Source organism: Cryptotermes secundus, unplaced genomic scaffold, assembly GCF_002891405.2.
Source record: "Cryptotermes secundus unplaced genomic scaffold, Csec_1.0 scaffold161, whole genome shotgun sequence".
In the NCBI taxonomy this organism is placed as follows: domain Eukaryota; kingdom Metazoa; phylum Arthropoda; class Insecta; order Blattodea; family Kalotermitidae; genus Cryptotermes; species Cryptotermes secundus.
Genome location: NW_019738350.1, coordinates 372,526 through 393,429, shown reverse-complemented (window position 1 = coordinate 393,429; position 20,904 = coordinate 372,526). Strand labels below are relative to the sequence as shown.

The window sequence follows — 20,904 nt, the reverse complement described above, 5'->3', positions numbered from 1 at the left end:
AGCCCTTCTGGAGGAGGCGCCAATTTTGCAGCTACTCAAGAATTTCCCAGCAATTTATGGAACCCCAAGGTTCATTACTGTGCTCACAAGAGCCTCCACTGGTCCCTATCCTGAGCCAGATTACTCCAATCCATACCATCTCATCCTGTCTATCTAAGATCCATTTTAATATTGTTCACCCACCTACGCCTTGGTCTTCCCAGTGGTCTCCTTACTTCTGGCTCTCCCACCAATAACCTATACGCACTCCTCGTCTCCCACATTCGTGCTAGATGCTGTGCCCACCTCATCCTCCTTGACTTGATCATTCCAGTTACTTGGAGAAGAGTACAAGCTATGAAGCTCCTCATTAAGCAGTTTTCTCCAACCTCCCGTCACTTCATCCCTCTTCGGTCCAAATATTCGCCACAACACCCTGATCACAAACACCCTCAGTCTATGTTCCTCCCTTAATGTCAGAGACTGAGTTTCACACCCATACAGAACCACAGGCAAAATTAGAGTTTTGTATATTCTAATTTCTTCTGGGATATAACGCCGTGTAATCCGTTCAAAAGTTAACCGACGTTTCGGAAGAACATGTCTGCATATTCAGGATCTGCTTGCTACCTGCTTCGCACTGGTTTCTTTCTTGTCTTATTCTTCGACCCTTGAAGACTGAGGCGATGTTCCTCTGAGAAGCCGGTTAACTTCCAACGGACTACACGGCGTTATTTGTCAGATGATAGTAATCTTCAGGAGATAAATTCGTATAAAATGAATGAAAATCCTGAAGGGAAGAAACCTACTGGGGAGATCATCGTGCAGATGGGATGATAATATTAAAATAGACTTAAAGAATAAGGTGTGAGGGCATGGACTGGTACAAGACAGAATCTAATCCTACTTTCTTCTCGTTGTTACGTCACTTCAGAGCCCCCCGTTCCGATTTCAGTCTTTGTTTTACGATAAAGGTAAAAGGAAAGGTCCCTATACTTAACTAAGCACTACGCCATGAAGGTGTATGGGGAGTGGACGTATAGAGCCACTATTTTTGACCTTGGTACTAGTTGGAGGTGAATGGTAAGCTTCATGCCCCGGCCGCTTTACCTCCGTAGAAATAGCCCCCGATACCCATTGGATAAGAGGCTGGGTGGGTCCCAGAACATGTCCGCATGACGTGAAGAGGAAAAATCTCGCCTCCATCGAGACTCGAACACCTCCGGCCGTCCAGGCCGTAGCCAGTCGCTATAGCGGCTCCTTCGTTACGTCATTAGACAAAGGAAGACAGGGAACTTCGTCACACCTCTGTGTTATTATCACTCGTCTGGTGTCACGTTCTAATGGGTCTGTATTACATTCGAAAGACTTTACCAGCAGAACAACTTGAGGAAGTCGTAACACGGAACTCGTAAACTCCAAATCACTGTATATATTTCAACTGCTGATAATTCTGTCTTCCTTGAATGAAAATCGTGTGTAACACTCCAACCGACACAAACAGATGAGAGTAAGAGAACTGAGTAAAGGACAGAAATGAACATACATTTCCCCCTCTCCCGTCTGCGTTCTGCCTTTCTCCACAAACCCTTCCAGTTTGGCTCCGTGTTAGGTAACTTCACACGAAAACTGGTTTACCCAAAGTTCCCGTTCACACGAGCCTCTACAAGGGAGATTTGCTTTTCGGAATTTCTCGATGAGGAGCCAGGATAGCTCAGTCGGTATAGCGGCTGGCCACGGGGTGGACGGCCGAGGGGTCGGAGTTCGGTTCCAGATACAAGCAAGATTTTCCTCTCCTCCACAGTGTCCAGAGCGTTCCTGGGGTAAAGCGGCCGGGGCGTGAAACTAATCATACACGTGCAAGAAGGGCCGAGGTCAAGAATACGTGGATCTATACATCCACTCCACCATACGTCTTCATGGTTTAGTGTTTAATTAGTTAAGCACAGGGGCAGTTTTAACTTAGCACCACGAGAGATACTCAATGGCTCAGCTAAAAAACAAAGGTTCCCACCCACACTCCAATAAACCTACCGTTTACTCCAACAGTTTTTAACGAACTAGTGAATATGAAGATAGTTGCTTGACTTCTGAAGCAAGTTTCTAAATCCAGTGATAGTTCCTAGTGTAAAATGAAACGACAAAATTAAATCCGGCAGCTCAAATATGAATTATAGCCTGTAATAATCATATTCTGTTGCATACTTTCCTTTAAATAACCACAATATTTGTAAGATCTGAGGTCTTCACAGCGGTGAAATGCCGTCTTCTGGGATGTGGCGCCGTGGAGATCTTGCGTAAACCGACGTTTCGGAAGAACGTATCGCCTCCTTCTTCAGGGTAGAAAAATCCGCGAGCGAAGAACCAGCGTGAGCAGATGGGTACAGACTGAGCCACCTACTCACGCTGGTTCTAGACAATCGGTTCACAGATGGCGGTGAGGTTAGCCTCATGTGCCCTCCGCCCTTTACCCCCAGGAAGATTCCTGGTACCCATTTGTGTTAGATGCTGAGTCGACACCAGGGCCATAGTGCGGCTGAGAAAATTAGGTCAATTTGAAAATCCAGAGACCCCACCGGGAATCAAACCCACGACCTTCCGGCTTGTAGCACAATGCCTCAACTAACTACGCTACCGCGTGCCCCCCACCCTTATATGTAACTACAACCACCTTACTGTTATTTCTGCTCATGCGCAAATAAGCGGCCAGGTACAAAAGTAAGGCCTGTACTTGGGTTCTCTTTCCACGTAACCAGCGAGTAACATACGGCCTACAGCTCTTATGGAATTAGCTTTGACACTCCAGTTACTATATGCTTACAATTCACAGAGCTTAATAAAGAAACTGCAACCTGGGAATGTAAGCTAACTCTTGGTTTCAGTTGTTTCATTTCTATTGCTTTGCCTGTATGAAAAATTAAACAATTTACAAAATTGTGCCAAGGAGATGAGATGCAACAAGTTGTGGGCTCTATGTGTTGAAACTTCTAAGTATACATTGTATATCGCTATTATTATTTTCAATTTAAATTTAATTTATGTCTTCAGTTCAAGCGCCAATCCAGCCAGGTACACGTACTGCAAATCATGTTCTGAGGTTTCGTTTTTCTATTAAGAATTTGCATAATTTCGCGTACAAAACTGACACTGATGCAGGTATAGTACACTGCTATTCCCCTGCCAAACATACCACCAACATTACACTTCCTGCTGTACCATCCGGGACTGAGCAAATTTGGGCTGCAGTAAAAGAGAACTGAGTTTCGACCTGAGATACGCCCTTTGTTTTCTCCATCCGCAACCTGAAGACCCTCATATTGTGTGATGAAAAGGATTCGCTTAACATGATCTGCTATGGTCCTACCACATGTTTATTTATTTACGTTTCTTTGTGCATGTATTTTGTTCACGAAAACACACTGTCGGCTCTGCGTGAAGCGAGGTTGCATAACCGATGCTCTTGTAAACAGTGCGTGCGTTGTAGCGGGGACATTGGCACGGGACCGCTGGCGCTGGTTACCACAGCGTTACATTACGTAATTCTGCGAAGTTATGTTTCCCGAGATTGTACTTTCGTCCAGCTATCTGCAGCAGTTGTATAAAAGCCCTCGTATCACGCCATGCCAGGTGTAGTTCATACTCCAATAGAAGATAAAGTTACGTAGGTACCTCTGTTCCCAAGCACCATCACCCCATAGCGTATAACAGGCTTGTCCAACTTCAAACAGGTTGTGATCGACTTTTTAGTATCAAAACTGCCAGTGATCTACCGCCCCCTCCTATCGTCGTACCTCGCTTTAAGCAAAAATATTATTACATGACACATGTTTGTTGTAAAAGCAACATACTTTGAAAGTACAGACTTACCTTGTTCGTTAAGAACAGAAAAATAGGAATGACTAATACGTATTTTCCCTTCAAAATCTGAATATAATCATATTATATTACAAGTGAATTTACATGCTTTTTACGTATCGACCAAAAATCGTCCCGCGACATGCCTGGCGTATAAGATACCTGAAGACAGGCTACACAGTATAAAGAACATGGACATTACCGTGTGATATTCACATAATAATACTATAAAAGGATTTGATCAACGCGTTGCTAGGCAGCAGTTACGTAAACACGGTACATTACACAACAATAGAGACACTGTTTTCTATGGAGTCCTCGCCGCCACCGTTGCTGTGCAATGGTTCTGTAAAAGCGTTTCAACAAGAGAACTGTGTTTTCTGTGTGGTCCGTGCCGCGGCTATATAACGAGATTCCACACAGTTACCCGTGACCCTGCGAGTCGTAACAGGAGAGAGTAAAATATAGTCACGAGTCCCACGGGATTCGGACTCGAGAAAAACTGTGCTGGCAATGGCCAGCAGCATATATAAAGACAGATCCGTCCTCTCGTCAGAGAGGGCGCCTCCCTTAACTGTCAAATATTAATAAATATCTGGTCATGAGCCCCAGATTGGGCTTGACACCAAGACTTACTGACTGACTGACCGTCAGTCGCAATGTGACTATGACTTTGACTTTGGCCAAGACAGAGTGACAGTGAGTGAGTGAGTTCTGACTTCTCGGTAGGAGACAGCCACGGAAAGTTCTTCAAGTTGTGAAGACTTTATGTGTGCTGTAGTGCAGTGGGATTGGGAGTGCATAATTTGCTGAGACTTTTATAGCTCCCGTGTTATAAATCTGTTGCCAGGAAGCGGAGAGTGAAGACTAGTAGAAATAGAATGAGAAGATTAGCGTCAAGTGATTGTAAATTGTGTGAATAAACAAGAGTGTACTAATTATTTGTAGTTACGACCTGTAGATTGTTAATAAATCCAATTACCAATCGAAACCCGCGTCTCAGTCACCCGATACACGTGACAACATTTACAAATTCAGTTTCTAACAACATCCTCAAGGTTATTGGTGTTGTCTTCCGGGACATAACGCCGTGTAATATGGTAATGTTTATCGACGTTTCGGAGGAACATTCTCTGATCACCCTTAAGATAATTCGTCTGTGTAAATCTTCTACCCTGAAGATAGAGGCAGTGTGTATCTCCGAAATTTAATATTAGACCCATCATAATCTATTCATGAAAACGCCTAAAATTACAAAATAAAATCTTCTCGGTAAGAGAATGGACTTCGCAGAGAGAGGACCTGAGGACAAACATCGATTAGTAAACTTCTACCAGACTACATGGCGTCACATGATACTCTATATAGCCACCGCTGTTAGAACCTCAATTCCTACAAGAGAAATAATTTCAGAATTTGTAGAATATGATGCGTTGCCAGCTTTACTTTAATAGCCTATTAGTAGCTGTAAATTTGTCCCTGCAATCGGCCTAACTACAAATACGTTACGTAAACCTTCACAGCCTGTGTCATTCTCCTTAGTGGTAACCGAACACAAATCTTTTATCCTTGATAAATGTGCACTTCTCCTGAAGATGTGTATTCCGCGGTTCTATTCGCGTTGAACTGAAGCACACTACAGTGCTGACACCTAACAATGAATGGGGGAAAAGGCATCGTGCGCTATCCCTGCTTCTAGTTTACATGATGACGAAAGCGTAACCAACATCCGAAAAGTTTATTTCCTTCAGTCAAAACAAGACGGTGGAAAACGTCCAAAACACGTGTCGATTTATATGTATTCTTGCTTTGTTAAATAAAGTTCACAGAAAAATATCTGTTACGAAAGGCATAGACCCTCATGATAACCCGGTCTTCTAGGATATGACGCCGTACAGTTTCATAGATGGTTGGCAATGATTAGTGTCCATCTTCAGGGTTGGTAATCATCTACCACACTGTACGGTAAGACGGAGGTCTTCTTGACTGGCATAGGAACTTCACATCAAATAATTTACGTCTTGCGTATGTCATACTTCAGTAATTTATTCAGAAATTAGATTTCATGGGAAACAACTGAAAAATATGGCACCTCCCTCATATGAAACTAGTTTAATATTTGCGTAAAGATTAACAATGAGAAGAACCGGGTTCGATTTGAAGCCTTCACGGTGTCTAGCTTTAACGAAATCTTCTCGGGCTATCAAACATGCCAATTGGTTGAAACTGATCAACGTATCGGGGGTCATTTATATGACCATCCTCAGGATCTGATTACAGGGCAGATACAACTCCTGAACCGTCCGGTCATCTTAAGCAAACTGACAAGGTTCATCACCGATGACTTATTAATAAAAATTGTTCACAATTAAATTTATAACTAGCGCAGGCCGCGCCATAGCTCAAGCGGTTAGTCGCTGGCTTCCCACCGCGGCGGCCCGGGTTCGATCCCAGGTCTGGTCAAGTAGGATTTATGGTACTTCGGTTTCCCCTGCCAATCTTCAGTCCACCAAATTCTCCATCATAATCACCCGGGACAGGCTACAATAGGCCAATAAGTGGCCGCCGTGCCGAGTGGACCCAGTTGGGCTCCACCTCCCACTAAGCGAATTATAACTAGGGCAAATTTGTAACATAGTTTTACATATTGGCAAATCAAAAGGTCATGCAAAATGCATGTGAGAGAACTGCAGGGCTTACAAAATTTTGGTAGGAAAATCTGAAGGAAAGAGACCACTATGAAGACCTAAGAGTAAGTGGAAGGCTAATATTAAAATGGATCTTAAATAAATAGAATGGGATTTTGTGGTCTGGATTCATCTGATGGGTGAAAGGGACCAATGGAAAGTTCGTGTGAGCAAAGTAATGAACGCTCCGGTTTCATAAACCATTGGGAATCCCTTGAATAGCTTTTGAAGAAGGTTTCAGTTCCTCGGTATTAGTTAACGTATGAATGGGCCTTCAAGAGTCGCTTCTTCATTCGGTGGCTGTCCGTTCAGTGTTTACCGAAATAGAACCAAACGCAATGCCCACACATTTCCAAAGTCTTCAGAAAGCTGAGATGTAGGATCGATAGGACTCGAGATATCGCTGGAAGGAAATTGCCATAGAGTTTCTGTAGTTTAAGTAACTAACTGGCGATTTGTAAATAAATTACATTAGTGAAGATTATGCTGAAAATGTACCTCCTTGGATGCTATGCAGTATAGTCTAGCAAATTTCGGTAAACTTCTACCATGCTGCAGAGTGCTAAATTCCAGAAAACAGTCACCACCGTGACAAACCTTACAGGAATTTTAATGTAATGTTAATTGAGGAAATATTAAATGAGGAATGGAAATCAAATTAGATTTGCAACTAATTCACTTATTTAAGTTGCATATTTACGAATATTTTCACTGTGTTGACTTTAGAATTGCATTAATCTATAAATTCAGTTTTATCAGATAATTGAAGTTATTGTCTTATAATGATTTTAATTCTGTTGACCTTAGATTCACATTCATAAAAAAAAATAAGTTCTTCTTCTCCTTTGACGGATTAGTCCATCTGACCTGTTTCCTATCAGAATTAATCTGGAACTATTGATCTTACAGACAGTAAAATCCCCTCCCCAGGGGAGCGATCAGCCCGTCGCAAGGCCTCTACTTACACGAAAATTATATTGTCAAATATTATATTATCTCAGCAGCAATACATCTGAAAAAGTGTTACTTACTCAACTGTAACATTCACATAATAACCTTAGGTAGCGTAGTTGGTTAGAGCAGTATGCTACAAGACTGAAGGTCGCGGGTTCGAGTCCCAATGATGTGGATTTTTTTTCAAATTACCTATTTTTTCCGGCAGCACTATGGTCCTGGGGCGACTCAGCCTCTAAAAGTAATGAGTACCAGAAATCTTCCTGAGGGGTAAAGGTTGACCGGTGCGTAACGCTGACACCTCACTGTCATCTGTGAGCCGATTGTCCAGAAAATGTGGGAGCCTCGACGTCTCACAACCCTATGGGCCTCCACGGCCTGTTACAGGGATGACTTATACAATCTAATAATGTAAGTTACTTTTGTATGATGATTTTCGTTGCGTTGACCTCATAACCAAGTACGTATCCAAAACCTTTGCAGAAAGATAAGGTGGATTTATCCCTGTGCTTAACTAATTAAGCACTATGCCATGAAGACCTTTGATCAGTGGATGTATAGATCCACGTATTCTTGACGTCAACACTAGCTGAAGGTTAGTGGTCAGCTTCAGGTCCCGGTCGTTTTACCCCCGGGAAAGAGCCCCAGGTACCCATTGGTTAGAAGGTTAGGTGGACCCCAGAACCGGTATGGACGATGTGGGAGATGAGAATAATCTTTCTCCTGTCGGGACTCAAACTCTGATCCATCCATCTCATAGCCAGTTGCCATACCGACTGCGCCATTCCGGCTCCTTTCTTTGTAGAAAATACAAAAATGAACCTTAGAATACTCAAAATGCAACGCACCTTTTATTGAGCCAGAAGATGTGTGGGGTTGTTGCTGTTGCTGCTGGGTCACCTCGAGTTTTGAGGTGACCGAACTCCACATTTCAAACATTGGGACGGCCTTCAGAATTAGTCTTCAGCAACCAGATCTAATCCCCAATCACCAGGATCCATATTAGCTTTCAGACTGCAGTAAATCCAATTTGTAATTCCTTACCGATAAAATTTTAAACTCGCTGAACAGCTGAAATTCACACAAACCACTCAATCTTTTATTTCTTTAATTAACTGAAATCTTATTCAGTTGCACTTTCCGTAGCACCAGCAGTAATAGATGTGTTCGGATGATAACTACCATGATTCAGAACGAGGTCACAACAATGGACTACACAGAAACACAACAATCCTATTCAGAAACCTCCCTCTCTCGTAGATGTCACTTCTTCTGTCGTAAGGCGCTTTTATTGATGATCTGACATATCTAAACCAGAAAATTCCATAATATGCATGTATCAAAGCGTCCACAATGTCTGTGCCCACACCCACTAACCCATTACGATATCTGAGTTTGTAAGCTTGAACAACATTCAGAAAATCCATCAGATATATTCTTGATCCAGTTTTGAAACAAATATAATGACAGAACTGGTGACATATCTGCTTTAAGATACACACAGACGGTCGCATGTAGTTACAAAAATCGATGGAGAAACACGCTTTTCTAAGAAATTATAAAATTTATCCATTGCGAGTCCTTCTCAAGCTGATTCATTATATCGAACGCATTCTTGCTTTAAAATCACTCATTAAGATGTAAGTTATGCACGCTATTATCATTCTACTACAAAAACAGTCATTTTTTTTAGTTGTGTCCTCTTATGTACACTAAGCCAGCATCAATGTATTGAGACATGCGCACAAGAATTTCTGTTCTTAGCTACGGAGTAATGGAAGGTCATGTTTCCATCGTAATGGTTAATGCGTTCAAGTCGCAAGGTATTTCACTGCATGTGACGTAACGGACTTCCACCTGCTCATTCTACATAGACTTAGAGTCTGAGAAGAGCATATCCCGTAATATGACAAGAACCACGTGTTCTGAGTCTTAACAATGACAAACACACAATAGAAAAACATTTGTTACTTAATTCAAGCATTTCAATAGCTTTTTTCGTCACGAATAAAGCGTTTTTGTTACGTATCTAGTCATCATTTAAAACACTTTATATATCTTCTTTTATGGTAACCATGGAGATTTTACAAGTGCAAATGATTTGCGTGTTGTACCTTCGCTGTACACATGTACACGTTTCTCTGGACGCCAGTGGGCGGGGCGGGACCAATCAATGACGCAAGATACATTAATGCGTAAACAAGTGACGTAATAGAAACAGCCGAAGAACTGTTTGATGTTCTGTTTCCAGCGAAGACAGGAAAAGTCGTGTATTTTATTTAACGTTAATGGAATTTAATAACAGTACGACAATCACGAAGCCTGAAACCAGCAAGTTATAAACGTTTATTTAAGAACTGAGGCCATATCTTCTCACTGTCACTTACAGAACACATGGACGAAACTGTCGGCGCTCACTGACGCTTACACTGCTGAAGAACACTTTCAGTAACTTCATTTAGCACGCAAATTCTTTTTCGACTTAATATTGTTGCACAAGCTAAAATCATGTATACTGTTGTTTGCTTCATTTCCTTTCTTCTATGAATGACATTATTACGGAAAACAGCTAACAAAATTACACTCAAATTTAATAATCACAGGCAGTTCACTCCATTTTGTCTAGCACCGTTAGTAGGAATACAATATAAAAACAATACAATTCGTGTCTCAGTTGAAAAGGCCATGAAACCACATATGAGTGGTACTGAAAGACAGTCAATTTAAAATTACATACAGGTGGTCATTAGCTACCCGCACCGTTTGTTACATCAATGAATATCACCATTTTGTTTCACCGGAGACGTTTCCATTAGGGATTTTGTTGAAATACAGGCGCAAGACAAATGCCGGGTGTGGGCGTGAGTCGATACGTGGAGAGCACACGGCTACGGGCCCCAGCAGGACCGACTACCCGCGTCACTGTCCTCCCTCAAGCAGCGTGTGTTTGCGCGGGCCCTACACGCGAAGCACTGAGACCAGCACAGCTCAGCGTGTACGGAAACAGCGCCGCGCGCTCTGTTTGGGAGAGTCAGGTCTGCTCAAGAGGAGAGAAAGAGAGTAGTGTCTTGCGGTCGGTCCCTGGGCGAGTCCACAGCCGAGGGTGGCTGATATTAAAGCGACAAGACTCACAAAACACACATATGAGTTATTTTTAAACTGACACAAATTAAAGTAAAAGACATGGAAATAAATTGTAGATAAAAATAACCGTTGCTTTGTATGGGTGCAAATAATGGGTTTCAACATTATGGCAACAACAAGGGCTAAGAATGTTTGAGAACACGATACTGGGGATCTTTTTAAGTTGATTATTTAACGACACTCTCAATCCCGATAATATGTCAATGACACAGGAAAACATTGGGGCTTCAAAGGTAAAGTTGTTCCTGTGCTTAATTAAGGAGACATATGAGGGAGCGAGTTATAGCTTCAGTCTTCTTTACCTCGGCAGTAGATAGATGTGAGTGGTTACATGTACGTCCCGGCCGCTTTACCCCCATGGAAACATCCCCCTGTACCCATTGGATGGGAGGATGGGTGGGTCCCAGAGCCAGTGTGGGGTGCAGAAAAATCTCTTTCCGTTGCTGAAAATCGAACTCCATTTGCATCTAGGAGGAGTAACGTAACAAGAGGCTGGACAAAACTGCATAATGAGAAGCTCCATTATTTGAATCCTCACAAAACGTTTCCGCGATCATCAAATTAATAGGGATACGGTGGGCGGAGCATATGGCACGCATGGCAGGGCAGGTAAAGGCACATAAGTCTTGGTAGGAAAACGTGAAGAAAAGTGACCACTATGAAGGCCTAGCCAAGATGGTATAATAATATTAAATTGATCTTAAAAAATAAGCTGAGGGAGTGTAGACCGGATTCATGTGGCTCACGATAGGGTACAGTGTCAGGCTCTCGTGAACACGGTAATGAACAATTGGGTTTGATAGAGTACTTGAAATTTCTAAACTAGCTGAGAAAATGTAAACTTTTTATGAAGGATTCTGCTACATGGAGCTAATTACTTAGGGACAATATACACATTGCTGCCTGCTTTATGGTCGTTTCTTGCTTGCTTTACTCTTCGACTCTGAAGATGGAGGCAATATGTTTCTCCGAAACGGCATTTGGCTTTCACAGAAGGAAGTGTAAGTGTAGTATACTGTTTTGCTCGATTACTGTTATATTTTGTAAATGGGTACTGAAAGATCTTTTTGGTATGATTTGAAATTGCGAGAACGGGATCTTATCGTGTGAAAATCTACTGTATACAGCAATACCTCGCATTGTCCGGGTAATCGGTTCCGCCAGTATCCCGGGCTGCTTGAAACCGGACTAATGGGGGAACTAAATATATGCAAAAAATGATAATTGGTTCCAAAAAAGGTTCCGTTTTTCAATAAATAAAACGCGAGTAATAAATTAAAATGTCTTTATTGGAAACAATTTTAAAAAATTCATGTTTTTCGCAATTCATTTTTTATTCTCTAAAAATTGCAATATTGATTTCTGCACATTTTTCTTCTTTGGCCTTTTCTCTTCGTACATTTCTTTGTAGCAATTAATTCTATTGTTTACCGTTCAGCGAATTGTAAGGCTACGTTCAATATTGGGATCAACTTCCATAATATGCTCCGACAAGGTTTCAACCATTCCAGTAATTTTGGATAGTTGTTCAGCTGTTAATTCTCGTGCAGGCACTTCAACACAGTCGTCGTTGTCTAAGTTGTCCTCCCGTTCTTCATAAGCCCGTTGTTCATCTATGTTAATAAGTGTTTCATTGTCTAGTTCATTAGTGTTCGATTTGATGCACTCAATTACGTTGACGGAATCTAACTCAGTGAAACCAAGTTTCTGTCCAATTTCCACTGTTATTAGTGACTTCAGCAAAATGGGTTTCAAAACCAATGAAATCATTTGCACGATGTGGTATGATGTGATTCCATACTGCCCTCATATTGCTTGCCGTTAATTCATGCCATGCTTTGCCTATATTTTCGATAGTGTTTCTGATGATGTAGCTCTTCCAAAATTCCGTTAAAGTAGTGCTCTCCCCACCTCCTCCAGCGATAGCTGTCAGAGCTCAAGAACGAACGACCCGAGCATAGGTACATACGTATACAACGGGGAACCCCAGGAAAAACTTAAATGTGTATCGCATCGCATAACTTTAAAACCACATAAAAATAAACAGCACAAAAAGAGACTTGACTGTATAAAAGGAAAAAACCGATCATTTGTGTATTAAAAATAATTTTGTGTACTCATGTTTTAGAATTTATTTTTATTTTGCTCAATTGAAATTTAGTTTGTAGCTTAAAGGTATGTTCTCAGAGCCAGTAGTTCGCATTAAGAATAAAAGCAGACATTATAAGGACATTCTTTAAATGCAAGGTAAAAGGTAAAAAAAAAGGTAAAATTATTCGCGTAAGAGGCCGTGAAGACCCACAGAGTTATGAGATGTACAGGCTCCCACATGTTCTCTAGACAATCGGCTCACAGATGGCGCAGCCTTACGCCCCGGCCGCCCTTTACCCCCAGGAACATTCCTAGTATTCATTTCTGTTAGAGGCTGAGTCGATTCCAGGGCCATAGTGCGGCTAGAAGGATTAGTTCAATTGAAAAATTCAACGACCTCGTCTGGATTCGAACCCGCGACATTCTGACTTGTAGCATAGTGCCTCAGCCAACTACGGTACTGCGTGTCCCGCTTTAAAGTGCAAGTTATAATTTGAAAGTATTTACTTGGACGTTACAGTAATATATTCATCAAGCTTAGAATGCGGAAGGCTCTTATGAACGCAGAAATTAATATTTAGAAATTCTGGGAAGTGAAGACGAGTACTTTGATAGTCAGGTCAGCTTCCATAAGGCATTTCTTGGAAAGTTAAGCGACTATTAGCTTCTGAAAAGAGACTCGCCTCCGGGGAAGTAGCTAGCCAGATAAACACAGAACACAAAACAATTATTTCGAGGGGGTACTGATTCGATGCAATATTGATGTAAATAAAATACTTGACGAATCACCATATGGGAGACAAGGAGCCGTACACCACACTTCGGAAGTCCGGGGCTCAAATTTCTGTCCGGAGTCCAATTGCCCTTACTGCGCTTTTCCTCAGTCTATCCGAAAATATGCCAGGAAAGAATCACAACTAGGGACATGTCCGCAACCTTCGTTTTTCTTTTTTTTCCTTGGCACTGCAGCCCCAGTGGGCTAGGCCTCCCTCCATGAACTTCTCCGTTCACTTCGGTTTTTCTAGATCTTACACATTCCGTAGGACTCCTTGGGCGGGTGATCAGCTCGTCGCAAGGCCTCTACCTGTACACAAACACAGAAAAACGCACGCACACAAACTAAACATCCATACCCTGAGTGGGATTCGAACTGACGATCCCGGTTTCCAAGCGAGCGAAGACAGTGCATACCTTAGACCGCTCGGCTACCGTGACCGGCGCAACCTTCTTTACCCCGTCCAATTAATTATTCACTAATTGACCTATTAACTCTAAGCTATTGAAAGCGTTGGCAAATCAAGTGAGAATAACTAACTAACTAACTAACTTCACGGAGCTGAGTCCTTCTTGAGAAGCCTCCAGTTGTGCACCTACTCGAGAAATTCCGAACATTTTATGAAACCCTACGGTTCATTTCCGCGTTCACAATAGCCCTCCACTGGTCTCTATCAAAAGCCAGACCAATCCAGTCTATACCACCCCAACCTATACGTATCTCTCTAGAACCTATTTAATATTATCCACCCACCTATGTCTTTGTCATCCTTGTGGTCTCTTTCCTTTTGAAGCTCCTCTTTATGCAGTTTTCTCCAAACTCCTGTCACTTCATCTCCCTTTGGTTCAAATATTCTCCTCAACACCCTGTTCTCAAACACCCTCAGTCTATGTTCCTCCCTTAAAGTCAGAGACCAAGTTTCACACCCATACAGAACCGCAGTTACAGTTTTGTATATACTAATTTTTGTTTTTGGACAGCAAGCGAGGAGACAAAAGGTTCTGGACTGAATGGTAGCAAGCATTACCCGAGTTCAGTCTCCTCTTAATTTCCTCCTGAATCAAATTTTCATTTGTTACTGCCGTTCTCAAATATCTGAACTCTGCCACATTTTCAAAACATCTCTTAGCTATATATCATAATTCTGCCCTGCATTCTGGTGACGAGACAGCAACATATACTTAGTTATATTCCCTCTTTTGTTCCTGAAATGCATGCTGATTTCACGTCTTATATTGTTCAGATTATCCCCATTTAACTCGCTTGAATCCTGTAAGCACTGGAATTTGGCTTGTTTCCTGTGATGTAATATTTGTGGGCACCATGGCTTATGCTTCTTCAGTTCATAATAACCTTAACTTTTGGTGGTTGAAATTTTGATATTCTCTCTAATAGTTTCCCATCTCTCTTAATATTCTCTTCACCGTCCAAGTTTTCCAAAGCCGCGAACCTATTTAAGATTTCAACACGACACTGCCCTTCACTCTCCACCTTGCTTAATTTCTTGAGATTTAACCTCTCCATATCAAACCTGTGTGTTGTTTATTTACTCAATGACCGTCTCTCCCTAAATTCCCTTTCATCAGGAATCGAACCTGCGACCTTCCGACTTGTAGCATAGTGTCTCAACCAACTATGCTACCGCGTGCCCACATTCATTCAGGCACATTAATAGCATAAAACTAAATAGCAGAGAACTATGGTAGTAAAAACTTCTATGAAACCATTCTTATTAGTTATTACAGACTTTAACAAGAATTTCCTGCGAAGAACTAATCGACTACTTGCTTTGACACAAAAAAACCCGCATACAAAACGAAAATATGTGTATAATGGGGGACACACAGTCACACAGTCAGGAAAGTGATTTCATAAGCCTCATAAACCTGAAAAATTATGGGGAAATACACAGACAGATGGACACACAGAGAAGAATTAGAGAGGCTGACACAGACGGATACACACACAGACTCCAAGTTGATCAAGTTGATCCCATAAACCTCCTTTCATTTTTTTAAAAAAAGGGAAGAAGACTAAAAATGTCCGCAATTACATCCTAAACATGTTTCTAATCGTACAGCGCCGAACAAGGGAAATTCAGTCTGCTAAAATTGTTCTGGGACAGCCGCTGTACACATCGATCGAAATAATGAAAAACATCAGAGCATCGCCATTCTCAGTTATTTTGAAAAAAAAAAAAGACATCAAACAAAACATGCCTGAACACAAAAACGTTCAAGCTGGCACAATGACAGTTGACAGTCGGAGGCGCACGTCAACAATCCACATCAAATAAACTTGCAAGCAACAGAAAAGCTGCTTACAATATCAAGCAAATCTGCACTGAAAAAATAAGTTCAAGACAAAACTTAAAACTGAACTGACATTCTCTGGTAAAGAAACCGATACAGTTAACAGCCACAAATAAATGAGTATCATTTTTTAAGGAACTTATAACAGCCTTATTACGATGTTGTCAGTTGTGAAATATGCCTTCATCTCTCTCGTTTGGGGAAGTAGAGTCAGGGGGCTTGGGAACAGGGTTCTGAGGAGATCTTTTTGGACCTAAGAGAGCTCTAGTAATAGGAGATTGGAAATAATTGCAAAAAAGGAGCTTCAATGCTTGTGAATCTCACCATACGTTATTAGAACCGTCGAATGAAAAACAATGAAATAGGTAAAACATGTAGCATGCGTGGGAGAGGAGTTAATGCAAAGTATATAAGTGGGAAAACCTGAATGAACCAGTGGGACGGTCCAGATGTAGATACGAAGATAATATTGTCACGTGATGTGGTGACTATAAACGCGGTTTCTATATCGGAGAACGGATTTTTAAAAATCACCACAGCACCCACTAAGCCTTTTCCCAGTCTACTCTGTCTTCAACAGCCGTTCACTGAAAACGGTTAAGTGAATATTCTTCAGCTTCAGGCGCTCAGGTCCTATCATCACAGAATCCCATGCAGAATCCAACTCTCAGCTCACTAACTGGTTCGCCCCAATTGTCTTCAAAAAAACCCTTCGTTACGGACCACATAGAAAACAACCCAGATTCCTTTGCTGTATTCCAACTGTCGCAGCTGCCTAGCAACGGGTTGCTTAACACCGTTTCCAACAGTAATTCTATTGTTATAGAGGCGTGTTTATCGCGTCGTTGTGTGCCAAAGGCTCTTGTCTCGTTTGTTTCGAGGTCTTTGCCTAGCAAAGTGTCTATACGCCACAATACTAAAATTGGGATTAAAAAAAAAAGCCGGGATGGTGCAGACTGAATTCATTTGGTTCATGGATGGGACCAGTGGTGAGCTCTTGTGAACTCACTCACTCGTGGAGCTGAACCCTTCTTGAGAAACCGCAAATTATGCAGCTACTCAAGACCTCCCCAGCATTTTATGAAACCTGAAGGTTTATCACCGTGTTCAAAAGAGCCCTCCACTGGCCTATATCTTGATCAGTCCCATCAATACCATACCATCCTATCTCTGAGATCCATTTTAATATTGTCCACCCACCTACGCCCTGGTCTTCCCAGTAGTCTCTTTCCATCTGATTTTTCCACCAATGTCCTATATGTATTCCTCTTCTCCCCAATCGTGATACATGCCCTGCCCACATCATCTTCCTTGACTTGGTCACTCCAGTTACACTTGGAAAAGAGTATAAGTTATGAAACTCCTCATTATGCAGTTTTCTCCAGCCTCCTGTCACTTAATCTCTCTTTAGTCCAATATTCTCCTCAAGACCCTGTTCTCAAGCACCCTCAATCTATGTTCCTCTCTTAACATCAGAAACAAACTTGCACACCCATGCAGAACCACAGGCAAACTGATAAGTTTGTATATTGTAATTTTTATGTTTTTGGATAGCAGACGAGAAGACAGAAGGTTCTGGACTGAATGGTAGCAAGCATTACCCGAATTCAATCTCGTTTTAATTTCCTTCTGAATCAAGTTTTGATTTGTTCTCGTGGTTGTGACACGGAAATGAATTGTTGTATTCGATAGGCAACAAAAAACAAACAAACAGACTCCATGGTTTTAGTCCGAAAGCGAACTATACCGACCGATCGACCGCCGTTTATCAGCGAAGTTAGTGCCAACTTTAGCGGATAGAGGGTGTCCCGTGGTCAGCGCAACGAATTACCACGGCCGTTAATTTTGGTTTTCTAGACCGGAGCCGCTATTTCCTTGAAATAGGTCCTCACTTATCCTCACGAGACTGAGTGCTCGATAAGACGCTGTGAAATGTTTGACTAGCGGAGCAGTTATAATTGTCTCAGGAAGGACTAAACTCGACGCAATTGGCTAGTAGATACTCTAATACTTGCTTAGTAACGTCCATCACCTTCCGTCTCCATCTTCACGGCTCAATATAATAGCTTTAATTTGCTCCATGTTTTTTTTTCAAACCAAGAAAAAGCAACACAGAATTACAGGGTTTTTAGACCTTTTCCATCGTCCGGAGTTCCAGATAATAGAGAACACTTTAGGTAATTGAGATTAGCTCCTTCTACGGAGCGCAACTGAGTAGGTGTCTTCCTTTCTGACCTGAAGACGGAAGCAGATCCAGTTTCCGAAACGTCCCGTCCACTATCACCTAGAGTGTCCTCTATTACATAGAATTCCGGACGATGGTAAAAGTCCCAAAACCCAGTAATTCTGTGTCATCCACCATCATCAGAACCCTTTAGAATCTACAAGAAAAAGGAAGTTGAAATATCTGCAGAAGCACCAAAGACAAGTCTTCTAGAGCAGTGGTTCTCAGCCTAGGCCCATGTTGGTATCACATGGACTTAACATCATTGCAGGGAGATTATTTTGTTTTAAACAAGAGCCAAAATGTAGGACTGTTAACAACGCCATGTTTCGCCAGAATGACGTTAGTCTTCTAATAAATGAAGTCAGCATTCCTAATATTACGTTCTGGTCTAAAACAATCGCCGTTTATTTTATCAGGGCTCATTACTGCAGTCCAATCCTACAGACAGTGCACATTTTACACTGGAGAGGTACAACGTTGCGTCCCAGAGCACGTGTCCTGCATTCGGATGGACCCAGTACTGTGACTCCAGGCAGAGTTGACCACTGTCAGCACGCGCTCAGCTGGAAAATAAGTTTCCACTACAAACATCGCCAACACAAAAGTGTCCACAGCGGAGCTGCCTGGCGTGAGACACACAGGGTTGTCAGAAGGGTAAAAGAAGGAGTGTTCCTTTTCGGAAACAGTAATACCCCAGTCGGTAGAATGACTAGGTTAGAGCCTACGTGAACCAGGAACTGCGGTTTGATTCCCGGCAGGAGAAAATGTTTTATATTTTCCCCATGGCGTCCAGCCTGGACCTCGGCCGGACCAGCCTCCTACTGAATTGGTACTGGGGGTCTATATGTCTTCACGGGGTGTGCTTCATTAGTTAAGCACAGGGACAGCTTTACCTACTGGGGATCCTCTGCTCAGAGTAAAGTAGCCTTGGCTCAAAGCTGCCCATTCACCTTCACCTAGTGCAGAGTTCTTCATGTCTTCATGGCGTGGTGCTTAATTAATTAAGCGCAGAGATAATTTTCTTTCACTGTCTCTACAGCCCCCTTGGGCCCTGGCCTCTGATTTTCAGTTTCCTAATCCTATTCACAGTCGGTAGGACTCCTTGGACGGGTGATCAGCTCGTCGCAAGGCCTCTACAGGACAATATAAACACAGAATAAACACATACACATACCAAACATCCATGCCTTGTGTGGGATTCGAAACCACGATCCCGGCTTCCGAGCGAGCGAAGACAGTACATGTCTTAGACCGCTCGGCTACCGTGACCGGTCATCAATGGCTTTACAGACTTATTTGGCCCTGGCCTATTCTTCTGTTTAGTACTCATTTTTACACAGACGGTAGTACTCCTTGGATGAGTGATCAGCCCGTCGCAAGGGCGCTACTTATGCACAGAACAACGCAAACACAGAATAAACGCACATAGACATCCATTCAAATCCACGATCCTACCGTTCGAGCAAGTGAAGGCAGTTCATGTCTTAGACCGCGCGGCCACTGTGACCGGTAAGTTCACGTAGAGTTTTACTTTTACCTTTACCGTGGACCCCTACCCAGGGTACAGTAGCGGGCGTGTGAAGCTAGTGCCGAGATCCACTCCTTCTTACATCTTCATGACTTGGTGCTTCTTTAATTAAGCCCAGGTATAAGTTTACCTTCGCTTTGCCCTTAATTCACACAGTCAGTTATATTAATGTGTGTATTATTTAACATGTAATTCAGTTAATCGCTAAACCGACAGGTCTACGTATTGTAGGGAAACGTTAGGAAATCTCTCGTGAGCTTCTGTTTGCTACGTGGAAGTCTGTATATATCCGGAAGCTCCTGTGATGGCCAGTTTGGCACAGGCTTTTTCGGTTTTCATACACCTTGAAGCAAATTATAGTTGCTGCTACGTGCTTCCACTGATGCCCTCCTTGTACAAATTCACCAAAATTAGACCCTTTTATTACATTCCCAAATTATGCAATTCACCAATTATCATAAAGCAGAACTTCCGCTGCCCTTAACACAAAACCACTGCTTCTAAGCATTCTAACGTATTCACTTCCACACTGCCTTTGTCAGAAGGACGACTGGACGGAGCATGGGAATCTTGTAAGAAAATTATGCTCTTTCACCTGCAGCCCCCCCCCAAAAAAAAACAAAGCGCCTGTCATTTTCCTGATCGCGGGTTCAAGTCCCGATGAGGTCATTGGATTTTTTCAATTGACCTAATCCATCCGGCCGCAACATGGCCCTGGGGTCGACTCAGCCTCTAACAGAAATGAGTACCAGGAATTAATTAAAAAATTTTCCTGGGGAGTAAAGCTCGGCCGGCGCGTAAGGCTGACAACCTTACCGCCATCTTTGAGGCGACGGTCTAGATAATGTGGGGCCCTCAACGTCTCACAATCCTATGGGCCTTCGCGGTCTGTTACAGGGATAGCCTTACTTTTTCTTTTACTTTCCTTACACTTTGCTATTCTTCCTTATCTGTCTTCAAGACTTCGAAATAAATAAAATAAACGAATTTATAGACTGTGTCGCATAATGCTTCTCATATCGGGTAAGCCCATCTTCATACTTTTTGTTTCTAACATTCCTAAATGTAGCGACTACCTACGGGGTGAACGACAGAGAGTTCGGCGTTCGAGTCCCGGTAGGGTCAAGAGTTTTCTCTTCTCCACGTTGTCCAAACCGGCTCTGAGGTCCACCCAACCTCCTATCAAACGGGTACCTGGGGCTCTTTCCACGGGGGCAAAGCGGCTGGGGCGTGAACCTGACGCCTGACCTCCAGCTAGTGTCGAGGTCAAGAAAATGTGGATCTATTAATCCACTCCCTCATAGGCCTTCCTGGCGTAGTCCTTAAGTTGTTAAACATAGGGGCGTCTTTAA

General features: G+C 42.4%; 1 protein-coding gene across 3 annotated transcripts in view; it reads right to left on the bottom strand.

The window, feature by feature from the left end:
* The window catches only part of LOC111870716 (probable nuclear hormone receptor HR3), a 387,261-nt gene that overhangs the window by 228,123 nt on the left and 138,234 nt on the right, over window positions 1-20,904 (bottom strand). The window contains exon 1 of one of the 3 annotated variants that reach the window (XM_033753974.1): window positions 8,324-8,456. The exons of the other annotated variants lie outside the window; for them this stretch is intronic. Within the exon in view, the coding sequence (XP_033609865.1) occupies window positions 8,324-8,414 (91 nt within the window). The 5' untranslated portion in view covers window positions 8,415-8,456. Of the gene's footprint in view, window positions 1-8,323; window positions 8,457-20,904 lie in introns of those variants that run through there. 3 annotated transcript variants of the gene reach the window in all.